The 27,923-nt window shown below is 43.7% G+C and overlaps 1 protein-coding gene across 2 annotated transcripts in view; it reads left to right on the top strand.

Moving 5' to 3' along the window:
- Positions 1 to 27,655, top strand: part of rngtt (RNA guanylyltransferase and 5'-phosphatase) — a 35,993-nt gene extending 8,338 nt beyond the window's left edge. For both annotated transcript variants that reach the window (XM_052052539.1, XM_052052540.1), the window contains exons 9-16: positions 2,969 to 3,104; positions 6,049 to 6,120; positions 10,557 to 10,721; positions 17,245 to 17,313; positions 20,637 to 20,737; positions 23,159 to 23,225; positions 26,680 to 26,803; positions 27,170 to 27,655. In XM_052052539.1, the coding sequence (XP_051908499.1) occupies positions 2,969 to 3,104; positions 6,049 to 6,120; positions 10,557 to 10,721; positions 17,245 to 17,313; positions 20,637 to 20,737; positions 23,159 to 23,225; positions 26,680 to 26,803; positions 27,170 to 27,336 (901 nt within the window). In that variant the 3' untranslated portion in view covers positions 27,337 to 27,655. The remainder of the gene's footprint in view (positions 1 to 2,968; positions 3,105 to 6,048; positions 6,121 to 10,556; positions 10,722 to 17,244; positions 17,314 to 20,636; positions 20,738 to 23,158; positions 23,226 to 26,679; positions 26,804 to 27,169) is intronic.
- Positions 27,656 to 27,923: the final 268 nt, after the last annotated feature.

The raw sequence follows: 27,923 nt of genomic DNA, 5'->3' as shown, positions 1-27,923 counted from the left end.
GAAGAAGATGACACAATGGTAGTCCTGTCTTCATTAGCGCTAAAGTGCTTTGGGATTGGGCCTTGCGTATATGGTTAAGATTGAAGAGGCAGGGGCAAAAAAAAAAGGTATAGATATGCATATATTAAACCGATATATCAATTTGAATATTTTCACGATGGCTCATGCAATACATGTTACTAATAGCGATCGAGACAGATTGATGTGGAAATGGTGAAAGCGTAATGAAGAGGACCACTGGGAGTTACAAGGGATTAATGGTCCCCCGCTGCAGTCTTCTGAGTGTGGCAGGGTTAGCTCCGGCTAACTAGCCCAATTAAACAACAAAGGAGTGGCTTCTGCTCACTGCATACCAATTTGCCATTCTACCAGATACTGGAAATGATCCGTTTGATACGCTCAGACAGTGATCCTTTTATTTATTTATTTATTACAAGAACTCGTTGCACTCGAATGCCTTTTTGTCTGCGTGCATGCTTAATTTTTAGAAGTTTTCAAACGTTTGTTTTTTCCCCCCCTCTTCCCGAGCACAGTCTGCATAGTGTTTTTTTATCTTTTAGTTGTTTTGATCGTGTTTCTACTCCCACCTCAAGCACCTTTTTAAAAAGTGCAACTATATCCGGCCCACGCTCCCGAGACACTGTCGTTTCTTTACCCTCCCACATTTTTTTTTGTTTATCTCTGCTGTTTCCAGAAGACTTTTGGACAGGCCTTGATATGCATTGCCTCTCTCCGTGACCTTTTACTGAACATGTTGTTCAGAGGGTAATCCGAGCCCCCATTGGCAAGTTTTCACTGTAAGCAATTGAGCAATTTAAAAAAAGCCCTTCCATCTTAGCACAGCCTTGGAGGGCCAACAAAGCATCCTCAAATGTTTGTCAAAGCGGACATCCTTGGGCCATCATTTGCGTTTGGCCACGGGTCTGCTCCGCTGCATGCTCCTCATGCACGGACGCGCCACTAATTGAGTGCGTCATTTGGCGGTTTGGTGATGGAGTGCTGCGTCCAGGAGTGAAATTCCTCTCATTAGGGCCCTTCTCTTTGGACTCTCGCTGCTTGAGAATAAGTAGCTACTTGCCGAGTCGCAACGCTCCAGCGCTGCCCTCGGTTGTCAAGGTAACGCAAACTAGACTCGGCATTGCTGTAGTGGTGCAGGGGGGGGGGGGATCTTTATAAATGTAATGAAGCAGTTTCGAATTTTGAATTAAGTTATTGGGATCCAAGAGTAAAAATAATTTGTAATGTGTTGCAGTGATTTTGCTAATCGATTGATAACAATGCTTAGAAGAGCAGAATAACTGAATTAAAATTATTATTTTTTTGCTCCTTTTGTAGATATTTTTGGTCAGATCATTAATGAAAATCTATGTCTTGTACATCATTCAAATCATGTTAAATTGCTCATCTGGTATGGCGTTTGATGCCGGCTGATCCTTGGCAGCTTGTCAAATTTCCCACTTTGAACCAGATGGTATTGACGGGATATTTATTACATGTAATCCTTTGGTGGAAATGATAAGGAGGCACAGCTGATCCGAGAGATTCATATCATCATCCGGAGATGTCATCTTAAATCCATCTCTCTTACGTGACCTTGTTTGCCGAAGGGAGCGTGTTCTGACAACCTGTATTTTCTCTTGGCTGTCAATAAATTGCCTTATCTGCCCACGTGCAGTTTTCGTTGTCACAAATCCCCTTAAATGCTTCAGACACAAAGTAATTAGTCTCTATTTTAGAGCGCACTGGTTGTAGTACTTAACCTTTGAAAAATGTTGCATCACTGTTGCTTGTAGTTACTGCTTTATAGTTAATCCTGCTTTATTTAGTGCGTGCGGTTTTCTTTTGCTGAAGAGCGGCACACAGTCTTGGAATGCTAATGCAGTTTTGAAGAGGTGTGCAATGGAGCCACCGTATTGTTTGAACATTTAAGAGACATTTTAAAGTGAACTCGGGTCCACCATGACCCCGTTCTTTCTCGCCTTCAGGATTCAAATCCGAGCAACAACCGGAATGCAAAGTCATTTTAAGTCATTATTGCTGCAATATTTAGTCATTTATACGTCAGAAAAGCGTCAAGCAAAACTGAATGCTGTTGTTTGCGTTCTGGATTCTGTTGAAACAAGATTGATCTTCTGTTGATTCTGAGCTGTGAGCCTGTCATGTTTTCAGGGTCCACTATTTGAAAATCTATTCAAATGTGTAATACAAGCACTACATATATAATTACTATTCCTGAATATTTTTGTTGCTAAAGAACCTCTGCTCCACACCGCAGCCCATTCATCAGTAATATAGTGAAAGTGAGTGGGATGAATATTTACCCTGCAAGTCAATTTACAGCGTGCACCCTTAAAATCTACTTGCACAACTAACATTTCAGGCTCGAGGCCACAGCGTGCCTAGAAAAATTAAATAAAATTGTGTACCGTCGCCCTTGCCACAACCATTTCATTAAGCCGACCAGAACATTAGGTCGCTGTCTGAGCTGATTGGAACAGGGCTCTAATTAATGTTATTAGTCATACTTGTGTGGATGTGTTTACGACGACGGCTTTGATGTCTTATTATAAACCTGTTCTTTTCTCCGCAGGACCGACATTTGAGTTGAGCAATTTTGTGGCTATTTGCGCTCTATTTTAAATAGTCCCGACAAATGTTGGGACTCCATTGAGAAAAACGGCCATTCTGCCATTCCTGTGTTGCAAATCACTTAATACAGCGAAGCCTTAAGTTCTAAATTGATCTCTTCCAACACGAAATATCCTCACGAATGACACTTAATGTTTAAATCCACAGTTTCATAATCCACAACCAAACAAACATGACCACCTTTTCTTTGTCAATCTTTGTGAAGAATTTGAATCATTCAAGGCCTCTGTGTGCTTTCATTTGCAATCACAATGTGATGTAAAATCGTGATTATCCCGTGCAATGTCAGCTAACGGATGGTCCAATCTCCTCCCAACAGGTACATGATGGTGATCAATGGGAAACATGAAGTCTTCATGATCGACAGAGACAATACGGTCTTCCACATAGCCAATTTAGAGTTTCCTTTCCGGAAAGATCCACGCGTCCATCTAGCAAATACTCTTTTGGACGGGGTAAGTTTTCTTTTGCGTCACGTTGACAGTCTTTGTCCGAACTGTAGTTCACAAAGTGTCATCGCCTGCACGGACTGGAACGGCAGCATCGCTAACCTCCATAACCTCACCATCCTATCCCTGCAGTTCAGTCTTGTGGATAATTGATGTGGGACTCCAAAACCTCAGGCCAAAGACGTTGCAGTCTGGCAGTTGAGCCCCCTCACACATATAGATGCCACGGAAATCATCCTCCCCTGTCCTGGGGAAATGGCGAATGGAAGTTTTTCTGCCACCCGATTGCTTTTTCTGATGTGCTCGGCGTTGTTGCCTCGGAACGCTTGGCAGTGAAGGATCTGAGGCGTGACCTCAGCCGACAATACCAAGCTGTCCTCTGAGGCATTTTTGGGCACTGATTACTGTTGGGCGTGAGCTTTACAAATTGAATGATCAATTTGTAATTTTTAATGATTGATAATTGTGCTACGCATATGGAAATGATTGATGTAACGGTCGATTCAACGAGGTGTTGTTAAATAGCTGCTTCTGGCTTGATGATGGAGCACTTTTCGACTCGATTACTCAACCTCACGTCAATCAACGGCTGCTTTTGAAACATCCAAATCTTTGGCAACGTTAAGCGCGATTGACTCTGTGATTGGGCTTCTTTTGTCTGAGGCAAAAACGATGTGAAAAATGATTCCTCTCACGTTGTCTGTTTCTTGGCAAGAGTTTTTTCCCTTCTGTGGTCCTCCAAGGCACGTACAGAGCAACATTTGCTGCCGCTGTCTTTATTTCAAGTGCTGAAATAAAAACGAGTCACGCTGTTCCCCTTTTGGTTGCAGCGAAAACATGCTGTACTTAAAGAGCGGACTGTTTTTAGCTCATTGTCTGACGCCACAAGCCCCGACTAATACCAAATTATTGACACAACTGTGCCTCTTTGGGAACGCTGCGGTTTGCTTCAATTTCATCAGTGCAAACAGTTTGCTTTGCAACATCTTTTCAATACCAAAACAAACAATCAGCCAACACTTTTTGCAAAAAAATTTGGCATAGCAACGCTCAAAATGACTTGTCACGAAAGTCAGGTTGCCGTTGCTGATCACGAAGATGACCTTTGAGATTTGATGCTGACCATTTTCCTGCATTTTCTGCACACCGAGTAATTTCAGTCTTATTAAAAACTGGCACACACACACACACACACAGACAGACTTGGCCTCGTTCTCTTTGCAGGGACAAAAATATCCCGGTGTTCTTTTTACTACCTGCAGTGCTAACAACACTTGCCACAATGATTGCAATTTGAAATATTACTCCATGTTTGAAATTGTATCTTCGTTTATGGATAACATCTAAAGTATCTTTCGGCTGACTACTTTGCTCTGTTTTGTCAACGTTATCAATTTCCAAAATGTAGTCTGTGAATAATTCTGCACACCGTAGTAGGACGTAACGCCTGCATTTTTCTGTTCAAATGTCCGAATGTCTTTTACGTCCCTCGAGCCCAGGTGTGGTTGTGCGTTGAGACTGCGATAAGAACTTGTTTTGCCCTTGTGTATTTCTCTCCGTTTATGCTTCTGGCTCTTGGTTCTCGGAGAGAGGTTGTGTTTTTCTATTTATAGGGAGCCATGTTCAAGTCTTGCTATGTTCTCTGATTGGTTTCATCTTTCGCCCGTAGGCGTTGGTCTTTGTTTATTCTCTTGTTGTGTCGTGGCGTTACCTCCCTTATTCCAATTTCAGAACTGGATGGCAGGAAGGTTGGGCGCGACGAATCAGTCTTTACATTTCTAATCACGTTCTAAGAAGCAGACACCTACACACGTGGAAAAACAACGATGGCACCCCTCGTAATGAAAAAAAACCACAATCGTCAACTGAAATAACTTGGAAGCGATGAGATGATCATTTGCTTGGATTCATCTTGACAAAAGGTCACCAACAATTTGCTGTGTGCATATAAAAAGAGGAACACCGCGAAACAAATAGCAGGCGGCACAGGGTGTCTCCAACCCAGTGCTGGTTCTCTGCGAGCAAAGAAATCTCAACATTTTTTTTTCATTTATGTTTTATTAATTTTGTCAGGTTCAAATTATTATAGTGGAAATGGTCTTTTTTTTTTCTTTCCTGAACAGAGGGCCGCTAACAATTTTGTTTATTCTCAAACACAGTGTTAAAAAAACATGACATTTCTACTGAGAGAATTTAATTGCACAGTTTTATCTACTGCACCTTCTGTTGTATACTCCCCCCGAAGAAAGGGTGAAGAAATATATTTTCAAAGGACTTTATTTGTCCTTTGCCCAGACTGGCGCGGGACCTATCTTGTCTTTTTTTTTTTTTCACCGAAATATATTGTCTGATTTAAACGCACAAACAAACACATTAATCCTCAATATTTTTATTATAGTTTTGTCAGCAGTGGCAAGCTGACATTTTTGCCCACCTGCTACAGTTTTTCATTGAAGTCTGCAACTTCAGGGAAAAAAAAAGAAAAAAAATTAGCAGTATGAATATTTTATAAGCACAGAACAAGTCCCGTCCCGTCAGTTCCTGCAAGTCCATCCTTGGTTATCGCGCTGTCGAGTCAGAGTTTTTGAACACACCGGCGGTCTGTCTGCTCGGTGCCGTCCATCGCCGCTTCATCTCGCCGCTTCATCTGACTGTCATCTTAAGAGTCTTACATAATTGATACTTTGTCCTATTTCCGCCTCACGGCCGTCTTTTCGTCCTTCCTTGCCGAGCACACGCCCAGTTCCTCGCGACCCCGCTTATTACCACAGGCCTGTCTGAATACTTGCATACTGTACATCCCCATGAGGCACCCCACTCACTGTTCCCCATGGGCCCTATGCCACACGGATGCTCTTTTAATTCTTTATATCAAGTATGTGCATGCTCGCCGTTTTAAGGAATGTACTCGTCTATTCGTCACCGGACTCTTTTGTCTTTGTCATTGCAGGAGATGATCATTGACAAGGTGAATGGCCAGCCCGTCCCCCGCTACCTGATATATGACATCATCAAGTTCAATGTGAGTAGTCTTATGAGGAACTGTCATCTTTTCTCAGCTCAAATTAGATGAGCTGTTGTTATGCAGCCATGCCACCAAATAGCTGAACCGGAACCATGACAGAAAAGAGAGAACACAGTAGTCTGGATCTGACTGTGAAGCTTCAACACAGTTGCTTAATTAAATGTGTGGTGACATTGGGTGTCGTGCATGAAATCCACGTGGCATAGCAATCAGTGTCGGAAACATCAGCATTACGCCGCAGCTGCCGTCGCACCTCTGCGACAGTTGCGATCGACGGAATATTATCTTGCAATATGCTGCGTCAATGCCGTTGACACACACACACATACACTCGCACGCGGAAAATGATATCTGCATTGACTGTCCTTTTGAAGGTGACTCCCGTTGCACAAGCGTCTCACGCATTTCATTTTCTTAACAAGCTTAATTGCCACTCAAGTGTAAAATCAGCACTGTGAAGACAAGCGCGGCATACACATCTCCAAATTCAGAGACCTCATAGGTTCCGCTATAGCATTCACAAAATATGCGGGAACAAAAAACGGTCAGACGGGAGAAATAATCCGTCACTGCAAGTTATAAGCACCACGGTCTCTCCGAAGTTGGGTTTCTTGATTTAACTACCCGAACAAGGATCTAGTTTAACAGACGGAATTGTAGTTCAGTAAATGCGATTTTATATAGAATATAAAATTGCTTGCCATTTTCAAAGGTTACATGCCGAATACACTTCTTGGCTTGTATGGCTTGAAAGTGCATTGACAAGAATGGTCTATGCTGGTCTCGTAACACAGAAAATGAAGCAATCGGTTTGATTTCTTAGCGGCTCGGGGCAGAGGTGTTCATTTGAATAAGCTCTGCATTATTTGACGCAGTCTGCATGTTGGGTCTCAACTCCACACACTTTACCCTCTGTCAAACCATAGTCAACTTTTAAGTTTAGGCTTCTGACTTTACAACTTTGATCCATTTGAGTTCATTGTTTGCGCATAGCTGCAGCCAAATCCTAATGGAAACTTTCTATCAATGCATACATCGCGCTGACCGTATTTGGCTTTGGCTATTCCCTCCCTCCTGAACTGAACTGAGGATATTACCGGGCTATGAACACACCTTCAGCGTCACTGTAAATGATTTCATTTACCAGACTGATCTGTATTCTGCTGACATGCAGTCAGGCAAGCACAGAAACAAACACGCTTACAATGATCAACCGTAACCAAGCCACTGCTCCTTTCCGCATAGAAACCCGGTTAATTACCCAAAGGAAAGAGAAAGTGGAGAAGGGTACAGCTTCGGCCGTTATTTTTGTCCACCACCCCCCATTGGTCCATCGATCACCTCTCAAGTGGCCAAATGAAGACACTGCTCTGACGGGAATGTCTTCTGTAAGATGTTGGGTAGTGGTTAGTAGCGCCGCAAGCTGCCGCTACAGCGCCGTTGTATTGATCCGCGTTGGCCATTATTAGCCTCCTTCATTGTCTGCGGCGGATTGTCCCTTGGCGCCGAGGCCTCATCTTCAGCGGAGCAGAAGGAACATGAGACCACCTGCCAGGTCCGTGGCCTAATGTAAGACTCGAGTTGTTTGCAATGTCAGGGCTCCCAGCGCCCCGGTATTCTTTGAATTACAACATAATTGTGAGTGCGTGCCCCTCACGCTACCATCGCATCGTTTTGAGTTCCGCGAGGCCACGGCCACCCTCGTGGCCTGTGGGTGTAAATTTCAAGAGTAATAAATGTTCCATCTTGCTCGAATTATGGATATACTTTACCCGCGAGGTTATTTCCCACGGAGCTAAATGCAGTTTTCATTCAGCGGCATTGAGCTAGTAGGATATTGCCCGTTTTCATGTAAATAGCGCAAAGACGGGAAAAGTTAGGAGTCAGCAAATATAAAACGGCGCTTGTCCTGAATTTATATTTTCTCTACAACATGAAAGAACTCGTATGAAACTAATCCAAAACAACATTGAGGCATATTCTTCATCTTTGCTTTGTATGTTTTTGTTCTGTAGAAACCCGAATCTCCTTTGAGGGATGTCAGTTTCATATCCAATATTATTCATATTGTCTTATATTATTGTCATATTGTCAAAATCTCTGCTCATGCACTTATACACTGTTCAATACCACAAGGAATAAGCTGAGTTTCATTTCTGCTCTGCCAGTGAGGGTTCCCCGCAATAACAAAGACAACTATGGTCCTCGTGGAGTATCGACGGGTTCAAGAAAATTAGCTTTGAAATGGCCGCAGAATAAAGACCTTCGCTATGTGCTGCCGGCCGATTTTAGTGCACCGTCTCTGCGATCGAATCTGCACATTACTCCCTTGACTCATTTGAGCCCATATTTCATCACCATTGCGAAATGCCATTTAGCCCAAAATATTGTGGACCCGACACTCAAAAGAACTTTGAACTGTTTTCCACGGGCGGAATTGTTCTTTCCTTATTTCCAAGTTCTTATTTGTTGCGGCAGCCTGTCTTAGAAAAAGGCTTGTGCTCCTGCAGCACTCTGTAGTGTTTAACATTTAATGCGAGTTATATATAGAGATTCTTGATGGCTCGATGTAGGCCTACTCTGACTTTCACCATAATGGAAGTTACGTAACACTTAAATATATGAACGCTGGGGTCGTTATTGGTGTTGTTCCAATGCTGTGCAGGATAATTTTTGCTGTGACGTTATGTTCATCGCCCCAGAACACACTAATTGCCAGAAATTCCCCACAGCTGCCACCCTCTTGGCAACGTTGTCTTTTTTTTATCAATTGAAGAAGAATGTCCAGTTGTTGGTAATGTCACTACTGTGCCATATTTTCTCCACTTGACGATTGTCTTCCTGTGTTCCATGCCATGTTTATGTCATGCAAGACAAGGGGAGCTCTCTCTTGCTACGGTAGCTCTTGGCCGACTGTGGAATGCACTCGAAGATGTTTTACAATGCTGCGATACACCACATTGTTTGCGAGACAGTTTTTTTTTTAAATACTTCATTCATTGGCTTTCGGGATTTGTTCCTTTTTCAGAATTATTCAAAGCAATCTTTAATTTCTGGAGGGTTTGAAAAACAGTCTGCAGCGCTTTGGTGTTTCTCAGGCATGGATAGCACACGCCTTGAATCATCCACACTTACATCTTGCTCCGTCCCTCTGACACTTGCTGACAGATGGTGCCGAACGTGTGGGACACGATATCGGCATTTTCCGCTGTTGATGATTTGCCGTTTTCATGTTCATCATGCGAAAATGCACACCCTTCGACATCCATATTTTAGGAAGAATATTTTGCTGTTGAAATGGGTCGCTTTTTCAGTCGCATCAAAAGCAGTCATCATATGAAAAAAAAAAGATTTGGCCGCCCACCTTTTGCACAGTCAACACACATCGCTTTTTTCCCTCCCCTCTCCAATGATTACCTCAAAAGCTCTTGAGTACTGACCTTTCCTGCAGGTACCAAGCAGAATACTAATACAACCAAGACACCACTGTCCTGCTTGCTTTGTCCTGATGCTCGAGTGTTGCTTTATTTCGATTGAGCTTTATTTAATGTTCAATGTAAATGCGCAATGTAAAACCTGACACCTCGGTAATAGTTTATTTGGGTGATTTGGGGCGGGTATGATATGACGCAGTGTTGATGATCAAAAAGCAAAGGCACAATGTGAATGTGGGAAATGCTTCAAATTTCAAGATTTGAGTGGAGGAATGCAAATACATGATGACACCGGGACCTTGTCAGGAAGTGTAGTTCTTCTTCAGCCAGATGTGGAAGCAGTTAGATCTGAATTCTGCATGAAGGAAGAGCAGAAGTGATTATGGCTGTCCCTAGATTGGCAGCTGCATATTGAAACATGGCTAAATTATTTACAGCAGCTGGACAGGAGCATATTTAGATGGAATTACAATGCTCTGGATACGTTGAACGAAGCATATTGGGGTAATTGCAGAAATACAAATTGTAAGCCATGTTATGTTTTCTTGTTTCTACCAGGTGCGATTTATTCCGGTCCCTGGGATTAACCTGCAAAAACGTGCTCCTCTAAATGTGTAATTTGATTCTCAAATGAAGTCTTTTATGAGCAAAATTGCTCCTCAAACATAAAACAAGTGCCGAGCAGTTAAAAAGGCAGCGATGGCTCAGATCTCCGAGGCTGGGCACGCCCCGCCATGTTTAGCCATTACTACAAAGGAACGTGTTGTCATGGTAACCAAGCAAACCAGAGTTCACTTGACCGTTTTATTGTCGTTTAACCTGTTATATTTGATGTCAAGTTAACCCTTTAAGGCATTTCACCGCCCATGATTCAACAGCTTATTTATTTTTCGTGGTTGGCGTTGGCCAATACTTTATCAAGATGTTCCCCTTTTCTTAATTTGATTTCATTCATTTAATTTGATGGTTTCAGATTTAATTAATGTGTGTGTGTTACAGGGACAACCCGTGGGCCAGTGTGATTTCAATATCCGATTGTTATGCATCGAAAAAGAGATCATTTCTCCGCGGATGGAAAAGATGAAGACCGGACAGATTGACAAAACCAGGGAGCCCTTCAGTGTCCGAAATAAGCCGTTCTTCGATATTCAAGCATCACGCAAGGTAAATCATTCCGAATTTCTTCACGAGGTACGATCAATGTGGCATTTCAATACATTTTGGTTTGGAAAAATAAGGAAAGTCGTGTTGAAATTCAAAGATGTATCTAGGTTCTTGAGAGATACCAGGGTGAAAATCTTCCATTGCAAACAAACTAGTGTTTCGACTTCGACTGTTTTAATAAAAAATGAGCCTCACCACCTCGTGTACCTGAGGCGAAATTTCCTTTTATTTAGTTGTGAGAAAGCTGGAGGTGACTTTTCAACGAGTAGCACCCAAGGACGAGGTTGAAGAGAGAGGTTTGTTCTGCCCTTGGGTACTAGCATATTGTTTTTTTGTGTTAAAACAAGGAATTCTATTTCATCGAAAAAATATATATTCTTATTTTAGGCTAATTTTGAGATACAAGTGACCCGACTTATGAGTTTTTCGATACTCGCTGTCATTTTGGCGTTTTATTTTATTTTGATTAATTTTCTTGAGATACGTGAAAACACAGAGGCAGAAAAGCCAGCGGGCAGTAGTCTGAAAGCATCCCTGGCCAAAAGCACTATTTATGGGTTTCTTATCACGTTCATTCATTTTGTCAAGTTATTAATCTTCGCCATCTCGGTCTCAGTCGGGCTCTGCCTTTGGGAAAAAGTCAGAGTACAGCTTTTATCCTGTAAACGCAGTTCAGACACCTTTTAAAGATGTACTTGTGCCATAACGTCAGGTCTTGGGGAGGTCAGCGCGCAATTTATTTGATGTTTTGCTCGAGCGCAGATCAATTGGAAACCTTGGCCCGGTGCTTACTTCCGTTAATGATCGGGGGTTTGTGGGTGTGGTGAGATTTTACAAGTGTCTCTTGCTGTGCCAACACTTGACAATTTAAACTTGGACCTACGGATAGTTTTGATATGTATATTGTAATGTGAGGGATCATATCCCTTCCCGACGATCCAAATTTTGTAGTCACTGGATCGTCATCGGTTCTTTTGTGTTGGTCAGTGATCATCTTGTCCCCACACAGCCATATCTCTGTTGTATGGGATGTTAATGTAGGGCAACTGGTGTCTGGCTTTCATTCATAGGAGCACAATCCTCCACTTTATGATATGTTGACCGCAGATTCCTGTTGAGGGGAGGCAATTCGGTCACAGGCTGAAGTTGTGTGCTTGCCTTTGTCTGACGCTAGGTTGATGTGTTTCATGGCTGACACTTGGACATTAAAGTCCCCATTTCCCTCCCAAATGACTCCATTTATTCATTTTGCTTCCTCCGCTCACCCAGTTGTACGGGCCCGTTTGGCATGCGCCATTTCCACATTTGAACAGCCACGACATGTTTTTGGGGGCTTGAATGGAATTGGCTAAGAAAAAAAAAACAGACAGGTAGCCACTGGAGAAATGTGAAAGCATCCCCGCAGTGAAAGGACCAGGTTGCGCTATTATTCATTTTGTGGGTGTTTTTCCTGCCAATCTTTGGTCCACTTTTATCCTGAAAGAAAAGTGCCACTGTGGTCTTTGACATTCATTTCCGTCTGCCAAAGTCCTAATATGTTTTTTTTTCTTTTTCTGGTGACTGACTGTGAAAGCTCCCCATCACTTTTTCGAGCTTTGTGCCACTTTTTCCCCCCGCCGGCGTACTGGTTTGGCTCAATTATTGAATGCGGATTGTCGTGCTGCAGGCACTGAAACTGAGATTAACCAAATGGTAGGAATAGAAATTGTGATCCAAGTAGATACCGTGCTTTGGAAGAAGGGGGCATTAGTTTAGCCCAGTTATTTATTTAATTTGCCTCCCCGAGAGTTTGTAGAAGCTTGATAGTCTGCCTCTATTGTTTGTTGCCGTGAAATGTGTAATACTCACTCACCATCTGGTCTGGTTGTACTTCCCGAACGGCGGCCTTGCCAGAGATTCTGATCGGCCCAAGTTTATTGTCTCCCTGTGCTACCGGAATCACTCGCATGCCATCTGTTGCAAGTCATCTAATGCAAGGGCCATTAAGGGGATTTTATTTACAAAGGGTACTGTTCATGCCCATGTAGTAAGGAGACTCTGCTGAGAAATAGAAGTTGGGCAAAAACACATATTTGTTGCAGAATTTGAGTGATGACCCCCCCCCCCCCAAAAAAAAAACTGTGATATAAAATGCCCCATGTTTGGTATTGAGCCCTTTTAGTGCCAGCTCCTCCCAGCAGCCCATGGGTGAAATATTGTGCAAGATATCGATTAACGCTCTCTGGCATGTCTCGTTATCCGAGTCTGATCCGTCCGCAGCATTTTTGCGGCTCACTGACCTCACACTTCTGCTGTCAAGTCTTTTGCGCTGTGCAGATGAAAAAGCAAGACCTGTGGCAAGACCTTGCTCTCCTCGAACAAACACTACTCTTCTCCAGAAATCAATTTTTGCACCCACTCACAAAAGGACATTGTGCACCAAATTAAGCTGGAACATAACATTTTGCATTCACTGGGGAGAAAAGGTGAATACTCCTCGTCTCATCGGCAGTAGCCGTTAGACTTATCCAATTTCCATTAGCGGTTTATTATTCCCATTTTGCGCATCACCCTGTTTGTCTTTCCTGCTCGGAAATTGGTCTGCAAGTCTTTATGTGCCATATTTGTTTTTTTTTTTCATTGTTGTTGGGTTTTTTTATTTTTTAGAAATTCATTTGATCTAATGCCTAGCGACTTTTACAGAAAGCATAAGCGGTCATTTCCAAAACTAGCCTGCGCTTGAGTAACCCTGCCGTGACGTGAGCATTTGATGGAACTGACAACGATGCACTGGATGTGCAGGGCTATTCACAATAAGCTTCACAGCCTCTAGCAACAACAACCCTGTAGCTTGACTGGAATATCAATCCATTCCCTTCGCCTTTGAGCCAACCCCCCCCCCCCCCCCCCCGACACACAGACAGCGTAAGGACACAACAACACAATGGACCCGAGGAATGGAAACCGCATAGGCACGTGTGCTTCTCGGGCACAGAAAATTTGTCTTTATGTACATCCTTGTGGGCATCCTGCATTTGTTCAATCAGGAACAGATTTTATTGTTGAATGATGCTACTTTTGATTGGCTGTTACAAATCATGGTGAGAGACTAGTAATGAAGGTGAATGGCATATATAGCGCCGCATCAATCTGCTGTCTTGCTACAGCTCAGTTGTACATATTCATTGAGTCCAAACATCATGGACATTTATCACGGGAGGAAATTGAGTGTCATTCTCTCTGATTTGCGAAGATACCAAATAGCGCGTTCACTCAGAGTTTGGCGAGCGGTGTTGCCTGTGATCTAGTCCGATTGTAATCTTTTTCTTTGTCTCAAATAACAGGCGTTTAATTGTAGGCTTATCACTCACTGCGACAGATTGTGTGCGCTTTTGGCAACAGGTGTAAAAGTAATGGAGACCGCTGGACTTGAATGAGGGTTTGCACGTTTAGTCGGTTCTCAACATGGCCAATTTTGGAGAACCGGAAGTGATGGAATTCAGAGAAAAAAAGTCTCGGCGGAATAATCAAGACAATCATTTCTTCTGAAAATGTAAGCTAGCACAGCTCTAATTGAAAAGAATATGTCCTTGATCATATGGCATGACTCCTTCTTGTGACGGGCTTCAAGTCCGCCTTGGGGGTGCTCAGCTCAAACATCGCATTGCTGAATTGGCAACATATCTCTAATTTGTAGTTGTTTGATGTTTCAAAAATGTCGAGAGGAAACATTCCCACTTTGGCCCTCAATTTGCCTGAGCTTTATTCAAACATTCAAAATCGATTCATTCAAATTCATCTCAGGTTTGATGAATCACATTGGATGCGGCAAATCATTTTTTTTTTTTGTTTGTTTGTTTTTGCATGCACTCCTCCCAGAGTGTTTAAAATGAACTGTGGTTTAATTTTACTCATTTGGTAGACACATTCCTGGGTGTGCCCGGGTCATGGGTCAACCTCCACATCATTTTATTTGCATGTGCAAACATTTAGTATGTTCCCCCCTGTTTCCCAGTGCCTCTGTTGTCCCACCCTGTGTGCAATGAAAGCCAGATTTCTTCATGGGGTTTTGTTTCAACCCCACCTACACGCCCCTCCCATAGCGCGCAGCGCTTTGTTTCCTTCGCGGCGAGCTTTTCTTGAAAGCAGTTGCACTGTCCCCTTCTGCACTTAATCACTTCAAGGTACTTCCTTACAGAAGGTGGGCGTTTTCAGTGGAAGTCTTATTCCTGCTCTCCTCTCCATCCAAGTTCACCGTGTTGAGCGAAAGTGGTGGGTGGGTGTGCTAAGACGGCAAGAGAAGTGAAATGGAACTCCTGGATCTCACCGCCCACTTGCCTTTCCCGCATAAAGACGTCGTTTCTTTCTAGTCTGGCTCTCTGCCTTTCTCGGTGTCAGCATAATTGTCAAGTTTGGTGTGATCATTCATCACTCTCAAGTGCACCGATGTGGCGTGATTTTCCTTCTCCAAATACATTTGAGTAGCCGTTTATGTGTGTGTGGCAGGGCGCACGCTTCATTTTTCCTAAATCTAAATGAAAGCTATTTTTCTGTCTGCCTCCGTAGCGTAAAAACGTCTCGAAAGTATTTTTCTCGACTTACCGTGAAAGGAAGCCTGTCTTCAGCGAACCTCAGCCTCGTCTCGGGGAACGACATGATTTGTCAGGAATACATTAAATTCAAATGCGGTTACGTTATGCCGTGATTTGTGGTGACGGAGGTTATTAGTTTGTCTGGCTCAGTTCAGCGACAGGATGGATGGATGATCCTGTCTTCCCCCTGCGTTGCGGAGCGTCCCACTTTATCAGATGGAAGCAACTGGTCACGTGCTTTGTCAATGACTGTTGGCTCCCTGATTGAAATGTCAGCGTTGCACAAGAGTGGCAGGCTGCTGATTAATTTCGGTTCATGTTGTCTTTTAGTCGTGATTACACGGTTCATTATTCAGTGATTGGGTCTGTGTGAGTAAAGAAAGCAACGCTTTGGGAAGAAGAGGAATGAGCGAGCGCCTGTGTCTGTTTGGAGGATTTTCATTCACTTTTTGGCTCGTCTGTGTTCATGTCATTCTTTCGAAGGTCATCGTCAAGCCCACTTCCTCGTGGAGAGGATAATCCATCCGAAATGGGACTCCCACGGGAATAATGCGACTGTAACTGTAACCCTTGTCGATTTGAGCCCAAAGTCATCGGCGAATAGTAAACGATTCGATGAACGAGCATCTGCAAAAAAAACGATCCAGTGGCGGCAAAGCACATCGACGGTTCAACAATAAAAGCAGAGACCGTTAAAACGGTCAAGTATGGCACATTAGAGGGGCACAGACAATAAATACGGTGCTGGAGAGGGAAGTTCAGTCGAGGCCAGCCAAACAGTTTGTCAACAAATCGAACGCTGTTATTATTCTCATCGTTAATTTAGAGCCAACAATCAGATTTGTTTTCGACAAACTTGGTTAGCGAGAAAAGGAGATGACAGCAGGTAGATTTTCTGGTTCAAGAATGGGTGCTTTGCCTAAGGTGTCCTCTCCGAGTGCCTCGTCGTTTCCATCTGCCTTAATTCATTTTGATCGCCTGTCTGGAGATTAGACATGATACCCTGCGCTCTCGTCACTAATGCCTTTCTTCTTTATTGATCAAGGCGATTTCCTGCTTGCCTAAAATTTGGGACCGTGTCGTCTTCTTGAACGCGTAAAAGCCGAGTTTCCGCTTGGGCAAGTATGCCATTACAATCCATTCGAAAATTGTTTTTGCGTTTGCGTCGTAATAGTCTCCCTTTTTGCTCGGCTTGTTGTGCTGCATTTATTGTTTGCCCTTTCAAGGGATTTTATCAGATGCAGTCTTGTGATGTGCAATTTGTATAGTAGAGTGGCTATTTCGTTTCATGTTACGAGAATTTTCCAAGGCATATGATACTGTTTTAGATTGATTTTCTATCCCCCTCGCAGCAGCAGCAGCAGGCTTCTCCTCTTACTGCTGCTGGTAGAATTGTACATTTTTTTTTCCGATTTGTAATTCATCTCTAACATTGTCACTAGGAACGTTATGTCCTTTTTTTGTTGTTGTTGTTCATGGATAGTAAAGCACTTTGATTGGAACATCTGTCATTTCATCGTCGAAAATCAGTTTACTCTTTCAAACTCTACTTGGAACCCGAGTTTGCAAACTCATTATTTCTCATCATTCACGCTTCTGTCTCGAGGATCTTTTCTGGAGTGTTATCGCACTCTGCTGTGTTTATGCTTCGCGTTTCAGATAACGTGTTTTTATTGTACAGTTTTGTGGCTTTCCCCGAGGCTGTTAGTGTCCCAATACAAACATTCATTCCCCTTTCTCTGCTACCGCTTTGCAGTAATGGAAGACAAGAAATACATTCCTCACACGCATCAGCCATCAATTATTTGTCAACATTTTCCATTTCTAAAGATAAACTCCGGATAGACCAGTTTTCTCCGAGCGCTATCTATTTCATATCTTCCAAATACTTAGCTTCGGATTTCTTTGCAATGGATCACATTTTGCCTGACTCTATTCTCTTTACATTTTAGCTCTTGGAAGGCAGTTTTACGTCCCAGGTCAGCCACGAAGTTGATGGCCTCATCTTCCAGCCATGTGGGGTAAGTAAGGTCCACTTGACAAATGCATCAAATAAATACGAGAAACGGAAATTTCACAGGAACGCGGTCCAACTGCGTTTGGCTTGAGAAGCGGCTAAATTCTGACGCAGTTGCACTCAGTTTTGGAATAACAGTGCAGAAGTCACGATGGGAAAAAAAAAATCAAATCAAATTTAACCATTAAAGAATTGAAATAATTGTCCAACAAATACAAGTGAGGATAAGTGGTTCAAAAGTTCAAAAATGTAAATACAATTGAATATTAAATGCTATTATTTGGCCTTTTATCAGTCTGGGTTTCTGCCACTTTGCATGTCGGGAAATACAATGTGGACTCACTCAATAAATCCATCACATTAAAATGCATTTACTTTTCTGACCTTTTTGCTTGCAACATGGTTTATTGGCTGGCACGGAGGGACGAATGCATCAGCGTGTATAAGCAAGCTTTGATTTGTAAATAATATTTCACATTAGCAGCCGCAATGTGAAACAACACAGCAGCTCAATAGGAAGCAACGTATACATTTCGAGAATGGAGAAAAGACTGTGAATTTGTAGAGATTGGATCGAAAATCATTCCTCGAGATCTCAACCAAAGGCGCCCCTGCTGCTGCATTTTATAGTCTTTAACAAATCGGGATACGTATCGGATAAAGAAGCAAGCGCTGCCCGGCACTGCAGCCACTTCCAAAGCTTTGTTCCTCTCCCCAGTCGATGCATTGTTAATCTTTTTTGCGTGAATGAGATTAGGCCTCGGAGGTTTGATTTTACCGGGGCCTTGCTACTGTGAACGGACATTAATATTCACACAAAGGATCTTACTGCAGCAGCCGTTAGGTGTCTTATCAGAGTCACTGCAGAGCCTCTCTGGAATGTTTTCTTTGTTCACGGGATCGGAACACCTTCAAGACCTTCGACCTTCAACGCAGATGGCTAATATAAAAATAAAAGATTGACAATTGAATGAAGAGAGGTTCTTTTGCTCTTTTTGTGATTGTCTCCATCACAACAGATAGCTAACAAAGGATTAGACATTATTTCAAATATATTCCAAAATAGTTTCGGCAAAGCTCCTGAAACCAAATTATAATAGGTCGGCGCAAGGTTTTGGGGGGTGGCTGCGGAGTGACTGGTTCTGAGTGTGCTCACGAGTTCACCGCTGATGATTGACACCTAGTTGGTCACTCCTTCTGCCTCTGATAGGTTGTTGTTCCTCGGTGCGGTTTGGTTAAACGCAGTTGGTATATAGTTGCCAATGTTTTTCTAATGACTTTATCCCATTTTGACATTTCTGTGCAAAGCTCCTTTCAACCCACACGCATTGTTGCTTGCGCTCGCTGATTGTAATTGCGTAATATTCCCACGTTTGCTGTTACGGGGGCCCATACCACATTTGTTTGTGTTGAATATTGTAATCAATATATGCACACTATTGTATTTACTTTAAAAAAAAACAACAAGAAGAAAGCATAAATTGCATCAGTATTGAATTAAGCTCTGGATGACATGCATGTTCAATCTGCTTTTCTCTGAATCTTTTTATTCCGGATTACAGAATACGGGATCCGTGAGAACCTATTCATCTTGTTGTCAGTCTTGTTGCATCCATTTTCTGTCTTTATTATTGTTTTTCTCCTCCTTTTTCCTGCGGCCAAGTGGAAAGCGTGGAGCTCTGTCTCTTCCTGCGCAAATATGGATTGTAAAGGATCAAATGGACGCAAGCTATTTCAGGACTTAAAAGGGAGTAACAAATCTCTGATCTGCAGCCGTTCAATAGCTTGTCACCTTTTCCGTTTGCTGCACCCTCCAGCTTCTACTATACAGTCACCCTCGCCCAGCCCCCTCCGTGTCATTTATTTCCCCATGGTGACTTGAAGGGTTATGGTTTGGTCCAGCCAACGATACCCGATTTACAGTAGTAGTTGTTTTCACATATCTCTATCGACGTAACGATGCCTATGAATTTATATTTGTGATGCCGTTGTTCCCTCATGCAAGCGCAACCCTGTTTTGCCCTCTTTTTTTTTTCTTCACGGGGAGTTTCATCATGCCTGGAAACAAGAGCTTGTAATGGAATTGAGTGTCGGGTTTATATAATTGCATCTGGATTCAAATGTTTCCATATTCCTCAGAACAACAAATGAAGAGAACAGAATTTCTCACGAAAAACAGTTTTTTTTTAATTATTCCTAAAGCGTTCTACGGGATACAAGTAGGCCCTGCTTGACTGGCTGAGATAAATTACGGTAGTTAACAACCTAAAGCACTTTCCTTTTACCAAAATTAAACGCGTCATTAAAATAGCTAATGATAGCTGCCACCACTCTGACTGCCTTTACAGTCCTTTGTTTATTTTATTTTGAGTTTTGTCTTTGGTTTGGTCCAAGCCAGGGCGGACGTAGCATTTAAAATGATTTAAATTTTTTTCCCTTTCTCAGTGAAGCAAGGGAAAATTCTTGGTTGTACATGGGCTGATTTCATTAAACATAAATGACATCAAATGGTTTCATTATCACCTTAATCGATGCGGACAGTATCGTATATGATAGGAATATATACTGTGCCACTGACTTGCTCCGGACTAGAAAATATGCGAGTGCATAAAGTGGATAGTTGAAATGTAAAATATTCAAATCAGAGAGCGAGAGAGAGAAAAAATGTTGGCACTTCTAAAGCCTTTTGTATCACTGTCACGATCACCAGTCAGACGGCGGCCGCCTCTGCATTGCTCTCTGGGACCCGCCGGGCACTTTCAAAGCAATCTGGCATTATTATATGGAAATAATTTTGATACAAGTACGGCTGAATTCAACGTGCAACGCCAAGGTCTCTTTTTCCTCTTAGGCAATAACAAAGCTTTTTGTTTTGTGAAGTCCAATATTATCAACGCCGAAATTGCAAACGGAAGTGCTGCCGGGTGCACCTTGCCGTTTGGGAATGCTTTTCACGGTGGTGTGTTTAATCGGGTGTCTGATTGGCTTTTATCAGATTGTTGCTCGGATGTATTCATCGGAGACTGCACTTTGCTTTTGAGTGGAAGAGGTTACAAAACCGCAAGGAAGTCGACGTTCAAAAATCCTTTTTCTATGCGTTCACACTGTAGTTGCGAATTCCAAACGCTCACTAGCACGTGTTCTCATCAGCTATGCGGGTGAGCTGGAGCCCAACCCTGCTGACTAAGAATGCGGCAGGGTACAACAGGCTATAAAAAGTCCCTCCGTTTCATTTTTTTTTTCATCACATTGTAAAAAGGGATAATGTAGACCTTTTTGATCAACGCTATTTTCATCAAAGGACATTTCTATGTTCTGTGTCGCCAGAGATACAAGCCCGGAAGGTGCGATGACATCCTGAAGTGGAAGCCCCCAAACCTCAATTCGGTGGACTTTCGCCTCAAGATTACAAAAGTCGGAGGCGAAGGGTATGTGGAACGCTACCCCCTTGCACTCTTCACATCGTCTATGCTGATGTCACTTTGTGTTTCACAGTCCAAAAGATACCTTACATGGACAAGAAATGAACTGACATGAATTTTTCCTCTATTTCTCACCCCCCCCCCCCTCATCCCCCCTCCCTTCCTTTCAAATTGCCTTGGGGACCAATTGCTCTTATGAAACCACTGCAATAGTGTCCAGCGCTCCTTCCTTTGACCATATTGGCAGAGACTGTTTGCTCTTAGAACCGATAAGTGCAAAGAGCACGGCTGCCCTTCACATTCTTTTTTTTCCTCATTTTCTGGTCATCACGCTCTGTAACATGAATTATTCAGATGCACCGGTGCTTATCTTTGCCAGCCCCCGCCCACCCTCAAAAGGTACTTTTATTCCGTAAAAGGCAATCATTCCCTCACAGGTAATTAGAGGATTTCCATGTTTCGAGTTTGCTTTTATAGTAGAAAGGTTATCAATTGCAAGTGGAAGGTGTCATTCCATTGAAATAACCTGAAATGGAGTTTCAGGTTTGATTAGCATTTGTAAATAAGGATTGTAAGATTGTACTCACGCAGCGTTGCTGGGTTGACACTTATGTGATGAAATGATGCGTTGACGTCGACTAGCCCTTAATGTTTTTGCCATGCTGCAATTAAAAAAAAAACTCACTGGAAGAGGGAATGTTTTTGAACCTAGTCACTGTGCTCTGATCTTGGCCGTGGAACAATGTGTGCGAGTGCACTCATCTCGACCCATCGCAGCAGACTTGATGCTCACGCAGCCTCCTCCTCTGAGGAGCCATCATTCATCGACAGTCGCTCACGCTTCATCAAAGTCGAATCTTGGGCACGGGAGAACACGGGGGCATAATTGCGGTTGCCGTTTGAGAGAGTCGTGATACTTCTCCCCAAAGGGGAATTGATTGGCAGCGGCCCTCATCTGACCTCGCTCCATCTTGGACTTTCAAGTCGCTCCCCGGTTACCGCCCGAGTGAAAGCGAGAGCCGGACAGACGCACGAGGAGCTAACCGTCGCGTATTGATTGGCCCATACAATCAGTTCTACAGTTGGTTCAATGGATCTTTGAAAGAAACGCAGTTCTGAGGTTGGGGGGTCCAAGTCCAGGCTTCGATCGTTTAAGGGCAGGACACACAAAGAATAAATTGTCGTGTTTGGTTATTTTACGTGCATAGCTTTGTTCGAGCCCAGATTAGGCGTATCTGGTGGGCTGCAAAGCAATGCGTAAGGAAAAGCACGACTGTTGCTTTGAGATAAGGAGAGCACATTTGTCATCGAATACAGTATATGGTTTTTATCAATTTTTCCAAGTTATATTTTTTTGTATTGTTGTTTTTTTTTAAATAATTTCCTCTGGGCCATAGAACGTTATTTTCGCTGCAACCAACACCACAGGATTACATCCCAGTCTGTTTTTTTTAAATGCTGTAACGTTTGAAACTTTAGTTGACCCTAACTCCGTGACAAGTGATGATGTGTTCACTGAGCAGCAGTAAAATTCTCGGTTGCATTTTTATTTTTATGTCTTTCATTTATTTTATTTTTTTTTTTCATTTTTGTAACAGCTCTGTTAGTCAGGCGTATTCATAGAGCAGTGACAAGAAAGGACAGATGCATGGGTCCATTACTGCAGCAGGGCTGTTTGGCTCTTTTTATGTCCTTCCATCCTCTCCGTGTTGGCTATTATTACACGAAAGGATGCCGCAGTGACACTTTGCTATTTCTTCTCAATCTCTGAATGAGATTCGCAAGAGCCGCACTGTAGTCGGAGCTATCGGTTAGTAACAATAGCCCCCTTTTGTTTCCGCCACACAGACGGTTAACTAAAATAAAACGGCAACCCGCTCTCGACTCTTGGATTCTAATAGAGCTTGATTGTCTGCAAATAACAACAGGCTCCTGGTTGGGGGGGCAATGAGAGGGTGTTGAGCACTGGGGCAGTGTGTGATTAAGACATCTGCTCTCTGCATCTCGGGTGTGAGACAGAAATACTGCACAGACACGTCCATTGTACCCGCACACAGACACACACACACACAGATGCTAATAAAACTCACCAAGGTGTGATTGAACTGCGCCGACAGCTCACAGTCTCGCTTTGTACGTAATGAGTGGAATCTTATTTTCTATTCTGGACGGTTTCTTCCGATTTATCTTAGCCTCAGCCTTGGATTGTGGACATAATGTCATTTTTTTTCCCTCCCCCTGCACCTCAAGCTGCGCACGGAGACAGAAGGGCTCGCGGGGGTGCAATATCACATTCCTGTCATTCTGTTACTAGCTGCAAAATGGAAGCAGCGTGATGATGACTTTGCACCACTCAAGATACTCTTGAGCTGGATCCTTCACACACTATTAACTATAGTCCAATTTTTTTTTTTTTAATCTTTACAGGCTGCTGCCTCAGACGGTCGGCTTGCTTTACGTCGGCAACTACGAGAGGCCCTTTGCAAAGATGAAGGTGAGAGAATGTGTTGCTTTTCATGAACGACACATCTTGCGATCCTGTTTAATCAATTCCATTTTCAAGTCTGGTGTGTGTGGGTGCAAATTATACTCTTTATGAAACATCTATCATATTCTAGTAATTACATTAAACAGTGTCCTGAATGCCTTATCTCTTTGAGACACCTGAACCCTTCCAGGCATTTCAGTCAACCCCCCCCCCCCCCGCCCCCGCCCCCCGGCAACTATAGGAGCAAATATGGTATATGATGATCCTCTTAGAGCTGATTAACGGCCATCTCGGGCATACTTTTGACACGCGATGCATCACTTATGCTAATGAGCCTCTGGAAACTGGTGTAAATAATTAGTCTCGCTAATTATTTATACTTCTCCTACTTCATTTTGACTCCCATTTCCCTGATGCACGCCCGCTACGAGACTCGAAATGAGTCATTTTCCAAAGCCCGTCGGCTGGGCATTTTAGCTGAATTCTACCGATATGTGGCCGATGAGTGGAGCTCATTAATCATTGAAAATTTGGGAGTTGGCTGACAGACCTTGTCACCAGAAATGAGAATAAGAGCATCTCATCGTTGGACGGCTTCTTTCTGATGAAGCTACGACGGTCTAGAAATGTGAACTTGGTCTGCAGACTGCACTTTTTTGTCACGGTGTTTCTCGTCAATTCACAAGTCATGAATGCGGGCACTGGCTCGGATTTGAGTCCAAGGTACAATGTCTCAAGTCCCCATCTACAATACGCCCCATATACCAAAACACAAAGCTTCTGTCATCTGCAGTCATGCAACGGTTGGGAAAAAAAAAAAAATCCTCCTGCCAAGATCTCCGAGAACCATGAGCACGCATGCGCCGGCAGAACCAACAGATTTGGACAGATTAAGCACCAGGTGTTCTGGGGGAAAAAAGTGGCAGCCAACATGTCGACCTACACCAGCAGGAAGAGACTCAGCCTGTAGCTCGCCTGTACTGCCCTTCACTTGTCTGCCAGCATGCTGTGCAGAGTTCTCGGAAGGCACCCGTCGCCCCACAGGGCCTCGGTTCTGTTTGAAGATTCTTTCCATGCCGCTATTTCCAAGTGCTTGCTTCGTGTGGAATTTAGTTTCTTTTCTTATATCATATAAAGGGAATTTAGGAATTCAAGTCAAGCGCCTCGATAAATCTTCTGCATTGAATTGGCACGATATGAATACAAGTGACGTGACTTTAGTGATCGTGTCACTCTTTTAGATGCTTGTCCACCTGGGGGGGGGAAAGGGATGTACCAGAAATATTGTTGGGTAACCAGTCACACTGATGGTCGCGGGGGGTGCTGGAGCCTATCCCAGCTGTCTTCGGGCAGTAGGCGGGGGACACCCTGAATCGGTTGCCAGCCAATCACAGGGCACACAGAGACGAACAACCATCCGCGCTCACGCTCACAACTAGGGACAATTTAGAGCGTTCAATCAGCCTGCCACGCATGTTTTTGGAATGTGGGAGGAAACCGGAGCACCCGGAGAAAACCCACGCAGGCCCGGGGAGAACATGCAAACTCCACACAGGGAGGCCGGAGCTGGAATCGAACCCGGTACCTCTGCAATGTGAAGCCGACGTGCTAACCACTGGACTACCGGGCCGCCCGCGGTCAACCACTTGATTTTTATATTTTGTGGCCGCAATGTCCAATGCGGTACGTGACAGGTCAACACGCTCTGTTCCTGCTTTTAATTTTAATTTGTATGTCCGAATTGCACTTGATGGAACTTGGCTCTGCGGCTTGTGTTCTCCATCGTCCTCCCTCGCACGCCGTCTTGCTTCCTGTGTGATATTTGTGGCGCCCCCGCTGTCAGTCCAGATGCCCCACACCCCGGGAAAGATGAAGCCCTCGTGTAGAATCCTAGGATCTTGCCAAACTCCTTCGCTTTCTTGGCTGATTTTCCTTGCCTGACCTTTGCTGAATGTCAATGTTCCCTGCGAACGTGGACGACACGCTGTTCGATGGTCTTTGTTGGCGTTGACTTGCCTTTTGTTCACCGAGGCGGTCTTTCAAGTAGGTGATCGTTGGTTACCGTGGCAAAGGGAAACACGTTTTGGACTTCTTTGTTGTTTTTGTGCCATCGTTGAGTATTTTCAACCTCGAAGGCGAAATGGCCGCGCTTTGCCGTTCGGATGTCAAACGGATCGTCTTCATAACAAATATCAGGAAGCAAGTCTGCCATCCAGATCACAGCTCACGACTCATCTGTTGGTTTGTTTGTCGTACTATCCCGCTGCATTAAATGGTGCCGCAACTGAGAAGTCTCTTTTGTTTGGTTGAGCCTAAAAGATTGTCTCGGAGGAACTGGGCAAAATCCCGACACAGCCTCTTATATTGCCGTAGCTTCATTTGCGGTTGGGTTGATCAAGCAGGATGAAGGGGTATCATAAACTGACGTCGTCCGATATTAGAACCCAGTTCTATGTGAAGCAAGGGAGAGATAAGGTAGTCATGGGGCGATGACGCATGACGGCGGCATTGACAGTGATGGGCTCAAATGGATCAGAAAGTGAATGCATCATCGGAGTCGAGGTTGCACAAAAATATTTTTTTTTTCTTTCAAAAAAGGCTCATTGTGGGAAATGTTGTCTTGCGATCTTGCCGGTCTCGTGAACGTTCCAGGTAGATGTCCCTGGCGTTGTTTTTCGAGTTCAGTTCTGCTCAGTAGCTACCATCTCGCCTTCGCACAATCGCTTCGTGTAGCCAGGCAACTGACTGGATGTTGTTTTCCTGCGTCGGAGTGTTTGACCTTCACGGAGGTGGGCAGATGCCTTCATGGAGGTGGCCAACTCTGTCATCATGGTGGAGAATGTGACAATGCCTGCTGCGTGGTATTTCCTTAGACAGCCTTGAGGATTGCAAGCTTAAGGCACGCAGTTGGGACTTAGAAAATTGCATCAAATGTCATCGATAGCACTTGTTGCAGTTGTTTCTAAAACATGTTTGTATTTTTTTATTGAAATGATAGCCGATGCCCGCTTTTTACACACATTGCAGTTCAATGACAGGAACTTTAGCTATCCTTTAGCATTGTCGGTGCATTGTTTCTCAAGTAGTGGCCTCCACGCTGATTTAAAGGCTAAAATTCAGAAATGTTTAACGAGACGAGTGCTGTCCTTTGCTGAACTGGAGCCGCGCTCACTTTCTCAAAGTCGAGTCGCGCGCGACTGCCTGTGCCAATATAGTCCCGAATGTTAATGGATATTTAATGTGTTCTGAGCGCCTCGGTTATTGCAATTAGTGAATTTCATTGATGACATTCGGATGATGCCTCGTCCTCATAGCCAGCTGGAGCCGGATCTCACTCTTACAGAATGCAGTGGTGGGCTAATAAGTCTAATTGGCAATCATCATCGCAACAGTGGTGCGGCGTCGTCCTCCCTGACCGGTGAAAGTAAAAGGCATCTGTGTTGTCTTGTCGCATCTGCAGGCCACGAAGGAGCTGAAACTGTACGACAACAAGATCATCGAGTGCACCTTCGACAACAACAGCTGGGTGTTCATGAGGCAGAGGATAGACAAGAGCTTCCCAAACTCCTACGACACAGCCATGGGTGAGTCTTCTTTGTTGCGGGTTGCTTAGCGGGCAGCCGTTTCCTAAAATGGCACTGAAGAAAGCACTAAAGGTAAGTCAACTCCCCTCCGCCATCTGAAAGTATCGGAGTGCTGACTTCACCCTTGATGGAAAAATAATGTATTTACAGATACAATAACCTGGGTGAGAAATGCCCTCTTCCAAACAAAAAAAAACAACTTGACTTAGACGCTTGCGAACATCCATGGCAGTAAACGAGTCGATTCCAGTTGACAAATCAAAACTACCGTGAATGGGTTACTAACACCTCCCACGCGGCTTGAACAAGAATTCACTGTAGCCGCTCCTTGACGGTTATCCCTCCCATCCCCTTGTCTTTTCCCAGCGGTATGTAAAAGCATCCAGGAACCCGTCACCAAGAAAATCTTGTTGGAGTATGTGGACCGTTGTCCTCAAGCAGTCCAAGCCCAGACCCGCAAACACCAAACAGACCCGGACTCTCAGCTAATGCCCCCTCCCCCTCCGAAGAGACCCAACCGATCCATCCAATAGACTCGAGTCAAGCACCCTGGGCCACTCCGGACTTTTCTACCGCCGCCGTTCATTCTTAGCACCAGCCATGTCTGCCTGATGGAAAGTCATATTTTGAAGCGTCCATATCCACCCAGCAACCTGTCCACGTTGAATTTACCGTAGTTATATTATTTGTAGCTTTAATTGCTGGTGTCTTATTCAAATAAACAGGAAAAAAAAAAAAGAGTCTGAGCTATTGGAGTCGATGGTCGCGTATTTGTATTTAGAATTGTAAACATCACCTTCATCAGCAACTCTTCATAACCTGTTGAATTTTCAAATAAAATTAAAAAAAATAGTCCTTTCGAGATGTCACTTTGTTTTTGCAAGTGCAAGGTATTGATGTTTTTTTTCTGATGAAAAGAAAAGAGCATTATTCAGATCCGGCTTGGACGTGAACACTTCAAGTCGTCCAAATGAAGCCCATCTGCAGATTGAAAGGCCACACAGATGGGTGGGGATGTAACACAGGGATGACACACGCGTCACAAACAGACACGGCAAGTGGAATATCAATCTGCCAAAAGAAAAACCAAACCCCAAAAAAAATCCCCCAAATTACTCCA

This window comes from Hippocampus zosterae, chromosome 19 (assembly GCF_025434085.1).
Source record: "Hippocampus zosterae strain Florida chromosome 19, ASM2543408v3, whole genome shotgun sequence".
In the NCBI taxonomy this organism is placed as follows: Eukaryota; Metazoa; Chordata; class Actinopteri; order Syngnathiformes; family Syngnathidae; genus Hippocampus; species Hippocampus zosterae.
The sequence above is the reverse complement of the archived record's forward strand: the minus strand, read 5'-3'. Positions and strand labels throughout refer to the sequence as shown.